This window comes from Quercus suber, unplaced genomic scaffold (genome assembly GCF_002906115.3).
Source record: "Quercus suber isolate HL8 unplaced genomic scaffold, Cork oak 2.0 scaffold_71, whole genome shotgun sequence".
In the NCBI taxonomy this organism is placed as follows: domain Eukaryota; kingdom Viridiplantae; phylum Streptophyta; class Magnoliopsida; order Fagales; family Fagaceae; genus Quercus; species Quercus suber.
Window position 1 is genome coordinate 1,580,240 of NW_027069536.1, and position 7,370 is coordinate 1,587,609.

The 7,370-nt window shown below is 42.4% G+C and overlaps 1 protein-coding gene across 1 annotated transcript; it reads left to right on the forward strand.

Annotated features, from left to right (window-relative positions):
- The first annotated feature begins 572 nt into the window (after positions 1–572).
- Positions 573–1,684, forward strand: LOC136067423 (uncharacterized). The gene is made up of 3 exons (XM_065773256.1): positions 573–587; positions 672–992; positions 1,106–1,684. Exons 1-3 carry the CDS (start codon positions 573–575, stop codon positions 1,682–1,684), a joined length of 915 nt encoding a protein of 304 aa, XP_065629328.1.
- Positions 1,685–7,370: the final 5,686 nt, after the last annotated feature.

Below are 7,370 nucleotides of genomic sequence, written 5' to 3' on the forward strand. Positions count from 1 at the left end.
CGAGCTGGCCATCCGTCGTAGATACAGTTCCACCTCATATAGTTGCCTAGATGCAGATGATGAAGGGATGAAGGAATGAATGGACTTTATGATGAACGCCCTTAGAGGACAGGTGTCCAGCGACCTTGATGACTTGGTCCATCGAACTTATTCGCCATTCACTGTGTCCGTCACTTCGTTCCCCCTTCCACCAAAGTTTTGTATGTCACAAGTGGAAAGTTATGACAGATCCAAAGACCCCTTAGATCACTTGGAGTCCTTCAAGACCCTGAAGCACCTTCAAGGGGTGGCGGACGAGATCATGTGTAGAGCCTTCCCCACTACGTTGAAGGGACCTGAAAGGATTTAGTTCAGCAGGTTAACGCTCAACTCCATTAGTACCTTTAAGGAGTTAAGCGCCCAGTTTGCCTCATACTTTATCAAAGGGCATAAGTATAAGAAGTCCACTGCATGCCTAATGAACATTAAGTAATGGGAGGACAAGACGTTGAGGTCTTACATAGCTCATTTTAACGAATAGGTCTTCTCGATTAATGAAGCTGACGACAAGATACTCGGGGCTACTTTCACAAATGGGCTACGGAATGGTAAGTTTTTGTTTTCCTTATATAAGAACGACCCAAAAACTATGTCAGATGTGCTGTACAGGACAACTAAGTACATGAACACAGAAGACATGTTGTTGGCCTGAGAAGAGAAGCCTAAAAAGAGAGAAAGATAGGAAGACGTACGGCAGGATAGAGGGCGGAAGATGGCTAGGACTGGAGAACAACAAGAGCACGGTCAAAGACGAAGGAGTTTTGCCATTTCCTGGTAAGCTAAAGGGAGATCCTAATAAGAGGTTTAGAGACAAGTACTGTCGCTTCCACCGTGACCACGGTCATGACACGACCAACTACTACAATTTGAAACAACAAATAGAAGCTCTCATAAGACAAGGAAAGTTGCAGGGGTTAGTTAGTAAAGAAAGAACGGGTTCACCACAAGAGCAGGTCCCCTGGCAGGAGAACAAGTGTCCAAGACCGCCCATAAGAGATATAAGGATGATCGTAGAAGGCGTTGTGGCCTCTATTTCGTCTAAAAAGGCCCGTAAGACTTACCTCAGGGTGGTCCAAAACGTCCAGCTAATAGCTTCATCCCCAAGATGGCACAGATCGACAACCCGATCATCGAATTCTCAGAAGAAGATGCTCGACATCTCTGCCACCAACATGATGATGCACTCGTCGTTAACATTCGGGTAGGAGACTACAACACACACCGGGTCCTGGTTGACAATGGCAGCTCAGCTGACATCCTTTACTACCCTGCATTTCAACAGATGAGGATTGACAGGGAGCGATTGGTTCTGACAAACACTCCACACGTTGGTTTCAAAGGAACAAGGTTATTCCCCTTTGGTGCAGTCACATTGTCCGTAACGGTTGGCGACTACCCCCAACAGATCACTAAGGACGTAACATTCCTTGTGGTCAACTACTCATCCGTTTACAATGCCATTATAGGACGAACTACCCCCAATTCGTGGAAGGTTGTAACCTTGACCTACCATTTAATGAATAAGTTCCCTACTGATTATGGAGTAGGAGAATTGCGTGGAGAACAATTGGCTGCGTGCGAGTGCTACATAGCTATGTTGGAAATGGATGACCATCTCCAGGCCATAAATAGAGAAGAACATTGAACAGTGGCAGAGCCTGGTGAAAAACTTGAAGAGATACTTCTTGATGATTCCCAACTAGAATTAACAACTAAGATCGGCACCCTTGCCAACTCCCCGGTCCACTAAGTGCTCACAACTTTTCTCCAAGAAAATCAGGATGTCTTTGCCTGGAGTCATGAAGACATGCTTGGGATCAATCCCTCAGTCATGGTGCACAGGTTAAACATGTCACCTGATTTTTCATTTATTCGTCAGAAGAAAAGAGTGTTCGCCCAAGAACGAGACTAAGCTATAGTAGAAGAAGTCTGCAAGTTGCAAGAGGCAGACTTCATCAAAGAAGTTTACTACCCTAACTGGCTGGCCAATGTAGTAATGGTCAAGAAAGCCAACGAAAAGTGGAGGATGTGCGAGGACTTCACGAATCTAAACAAAGCATGCCCTAAGGATAGTTACCCCTTCTTGCGTGTTGACGTCTTAGTAGACTCTATAGCTCAACACCAATTACTGAATTTCATGGATGCCTTCTCTGGTTCCAACCAAATCAAGCTAAATGAAGCAGATTAGGAGAAAACTTCATTCGTCACCAACTGAGACCTCTTCTGGTACAACGTGATGCCATTCGGCCTCAAAAACGCAGGCGCAACGTATCAAAGGCTCATGAACAAGATGTTTGCACATCATATTATAAGAAATGTCAAAGTCTATGTTGACAACATGTTAGTAAAAAGCCGAAGAGAGGAAAATCATCTGGACGACCTGTGGGAAACCTTCAATACCCTTCGCTCTTACAACATAAAGCTCTATCCAAGCAAGTGTGAATTCAGGGTAGCGTGGACAACGGGAAGCAATTTGACAGTGACTTATTCAGGAATTTATGCTACAATTGGGGATCAAAAACCACTATTCCTCCCAGCCCACCCTCAGGCCAACAAACAGGTTAAGGTCACAAACCGATCCTTGCTTAAAATCATCAAAACTCGGCTTAAGCTGGCAAAGGGTATATGGCTGGAGAAGCTGCCAAGCGTACTATGGGCATATAGGACGACAGCAAGGACACCTACTGGGGAAACACCATTTCAATTAGCTTATGGAAGCGAGGCAATCATCCCAGCAGAAGTCAGACTCACGAGCTACAGAATAGGTAATCATGATGAAAGAAAGAATGACGAGGTTATACATCTATAGCTTGATCCACTAGATGAAGTCAGGGCAATAGCTGAACAGAGACTCGCATCGATACCAAGACCTCATGGCCAAGCACTACAATTCCCGATTCAAACACAGAGACTTCAAAGTTGGAGACCTTATGTTGAGAAAGGTAATGGGTGCCGCTAGAGACCCCACCCAAGGAAAGCTCGGCCCTAACTGGAAGGGACCCTACAGAATCATCTCATGGCAAAGGAAAGGCACCTATCACCTAAAGACGCTAGACGGACAGAAGTTTACCATCCATGGAACACTGAGCATCTCCAAAAATACTACCAATAGATGATAGCATGAAAAGCGACACTCGTCACTTTCCAATTTATTTTAAGTTAATTTTTGCTATAGTACTTTTTAAGCCCAAGGGGCAAGCCTTTTTCTTTAAAGAACAATTTTTCTACATGCATTTATCATAATAAGAGGAGTTTATTCAAATATGACTGGTGTATTTATATGTTTCTACATGTTCATTCTACGTGTTTATCAAGTCCATAGGCGGATGAGTTTATCCCACAAGGATGAGTTATCATTAGTCCATAGGTGGACGGATTTATAATTAAGTCCATAGGTGGACGAATTCATCCCACAAAGATGAGTATATTATGGTCCACAAGTGGACGGATTCATAATTAAGTCCATAAGTGGATGAGTTCATCCCACAGAGATGAGTTAATATTGGTCCACAAGTGGATGGATTCATAATTAAGTCCATAAGTAAACGAGTTCATCCCTCAAGGATGAGTTAATATTATCAAGTTCACAAGTAGACGGATCCATAATCAAGTCCATAGGTGGACGAGTTCACCCCACAAGGATGAGTATATTATGGTCCACTCGTGGACGGATTCATAATTAAGTCCATAAGTGGACGAGTTCATCCCATAAGGATGGGTTAGTATTATTAAGTCCATAAGTAAGCAAATTCATAATTAAGTCCATAAGTGGACAAGCTCATCCCATAAGGATGAGTTAATATTATCAAGTCCATAAGTGGACGGGTCCATGATTAAGTTCATGACCGGACAAGTTCATCTCATGAGAATGAGTTAACATTACAAAGCCCATAAGGGGGCGGGTTTATGATTAAGGCCATAATTGGACAAGTTCATCTTATGAGAATGAGTTAATATTATAAAGCCCATAAGGGGACGAGTCTATGATTAAGGCCATAATTGGATGAGTTCATCCCATAAGTGAGAATTAAACCTTTAAATGGACTGGTTTATTGCAAGAACCCACTAGCAGATGGGTTCATTGTTAATACTCATTAAGTTTGATTCCTCAATTTATTAAAAAAAGGAGACGAGTGTCTTATTTTGTCCTAAAACATGACGAGGTCTTTGTCACGACTGGTATAGAAAGTGACGGATGGAAAAAAAAAAAAAAAANAGCTGCCAAGCGTACTATGGGCATATAGGACGACAGCAAGGACACCTACTGGGGAAACACCATTTCAATTAGCTTATGGAAGCGAGGCAATCATCCCAGCAGAAGTCAGACTCACGAGCTACAGAATAGGTAATCATGATGAAAGAAAGAATGACGAGGTTATACGTCTATAGCTTGATCCACTAGATGAAGTCAGGGCAATAGCTGAACAGAGACTCGCATGATACCAAGACCTCATGGCCAAGCACTACAATTCCCGATTCAAACACAGAGACTTCAAAGTTGGAGACCTTATGTTGAGAAAGGTAATGGGTGCCGCTAGAGACCCCACCCAAGGAAAGCTCGGCCCTAACTGGAAGGGACCCTACAGAATCATCTCATGGCAAAGGAAAGGCACCTATCACCTAAAGACGCTAGACGGACAGAAGTTTTACCATCCATGGAACACTGAGCATCTCCAAAAATACTACCAATAGATGATAGCATGAAAAGCGACACTCGTCACTTTCCAATTTATTTTAAGTTAATTTTTGCTATAGTACTTTTTAAGCCCAAGGGGCAAGCCTTTTTCTTTAAAGAACAATTTTTCTACATGCATTTATCATAATAAGAGGAGTTTATTCAAATATGACTGGTGTATTTATATGTTTCTACATGTTCATTCTACGTGTTTATCAAGTCCATAGGCGGATGAGTTTATCCCACAAGGATGAGTTATCATTAGTCCATAGGTGGACGGATTTATAATTAAGTCCATAGGTGGACGAATTCATCCCACAAAGATGAGTATATTATGGTCCACAAGTGGACGGATTCATAATTAAGTCCATAAGTGGATGAGTTCATCCCACAGAGATGAGTTAATATTGGTCCACAAGTGGATGGATTCATAATTAAGTCCATAAGTAAACGAGTTCATCCCTCAAGGATGAGTTAATATTATCAAGTTCACAAGTAGACGGATCCATAATCAAGTCCATAGGTGGACGAGTTCACCCCACAAGGATGAGTATATTATGGTCCACTCGTGGACGGATTCATAATTAAGTCCATAAGTGGACGAGTTCATCCCATAAGGATGGGTTAGTATTATTAAGTCCATAAGTAAGCAAATTCATAATTAAGTCCATAAGTGGACAAGCTCATCCCATAAGGATGAGTTAATATTATCAAGTCCATAAGTGGACGGGTCCATGATTAAGTTCATGACCGGACAAGTTCATCTCATGAGAATGAGTTAACATTACAAAGCCCATAAGGGGGCGGGTTTATGATTAAGGCCATAATTGGACAAGTTCATCTTATGAGAATGAGTTAATATTATAAAGCCCATAAGGGGACGAGTCTATGATTAAGGCCATAATTGGATGAGTTCATCCCATAAGTGAGAATTAAACCTTTAAATGGACTGGTTTATTGCAAGAACCCACTAGCAGATGGGTTCATTGTTAATACTCATTAATTTTGATTCCTCAATTTATTAAAAAAAGGAGACAAGTGTCTTATTTTGTCCTAAAACAGGACGAGGTCTTTGTCATGACTGGTATAGAAAGTGACGGATGGAAAAAAAAAAAAGAGCAAACATATATCAATATCAACACACGCTAAAAAGCGATGGATGTAAAAAGTATACCATACATAAGATAATGTCTTTACAAAAAAGGGCCTAAAAAAAAAGGGGCATTCAACATTGTTTGAAAGTTAGGGTAAATATACAATGAGGTTATCATTCAAAAAATAAAAAACTAAGTCAAAGAGGCAAGACGTCTTAGGGGTTCTCGTCATTCTTATCTTGAACGTCCTAAGCAGGAGGATTCTCAACATTTAGAGGCTCAATGGACGGGACCAGAAGGGTGACGAGAGGGTTTGCAGTAAGCTGAGCAAGGACGATGCTATCATCTTTTGGACTAGGCTCCGACTCAGTGGAGTCGATGGTTTCCTCCATTATAATGTCGCCGGCAAGAGTTGACTGCAAGGGGTCGTCCATGGTGATCTTGGATAAATCCAAGTCTGGGTAGATGATGCAAGAATTAATGAAAGGCTGCTAAGCCTTAAATTCTCATGGCGTCAGCCCTAATCATCTCCACCTGCCCCAGAAGGGCCACCAACTCCTTCTCCATTGTCACCTTCTCCTCCTGCTTCTTTTCTCTCTTCGTACTCTCCTCCTTTAGCTTCTCTGTCAATTCCTTCACCTCTTTGTTAAGAGTGTGGAGGGCCTTTTTGTACTGCTTTTGCTTGTCGATCAAGATCCTGTTATGCTTGCGAAGACAGGCAATCTATGATGCCCCAATTTGATTGATTATGTGATGTGTGTGGGTGTGTGATGAGTTCTACATCGGGTATTTACTAGGTTGAACTGGGCTTTATTAACAACTGAAGGAGCCTCAATTGTGACTAGTCCTTTTGAGGTATAGCGCAGATGTGGCTAGCGCTATTCCTTAGGTTGTTACATATGGTATCAGAGCCAGCCCGGTAACCTTATGTGGGCTCAGAGACACTACCCCACAAAGTAAGCCCTAACGAGGATGTTAGGGATTTAAGTGGGGGAGATTGTGATGCCCTAATTTGATTGATTGTGTGATGTGTATGGGTGTGTGATGAGTCCTACATCAGGTATTTACTAGGTTGAATTAGGCTTTATTAACAACTGCAAGGAGCCTCAATTGTGACTAGTCCTTTTGAGGTATAGCGCAGATGTGGTTAGTACTTTTCCTTAGGTCGTTACACAATCACCCTTTCTTGGGCGATGTCCCTATCCTGCAGCACCTTCATATGGACCACCCCCTACAAAGCAAAAAAACAATTAACCATTGAGTAATAAATAACTGACAAAAGAAAGAAAAGAGGAAGAAACATACTCGAGCCAGGTAAAAGAGGCCTGACGCCCCCAGATCCTCTGCCATTTCCTCAGCACAAGGGTCCATGTCCTTAACCCTGATGATTGACTCAATCATCTCCAAGGCATAGTCCTTGTGAGTGAGAAGATGACAGTCAGGTTCCTAAGTGACAGGGCTAGACGTCGTCATTAAGCCTTTGCCTGTCCCGTGGCTCGGCTTAGGAGGCGACAGTTTCTTAGGGAGCTTATCCTCAGGGGTGATGGACGCTTTCTTAGGAG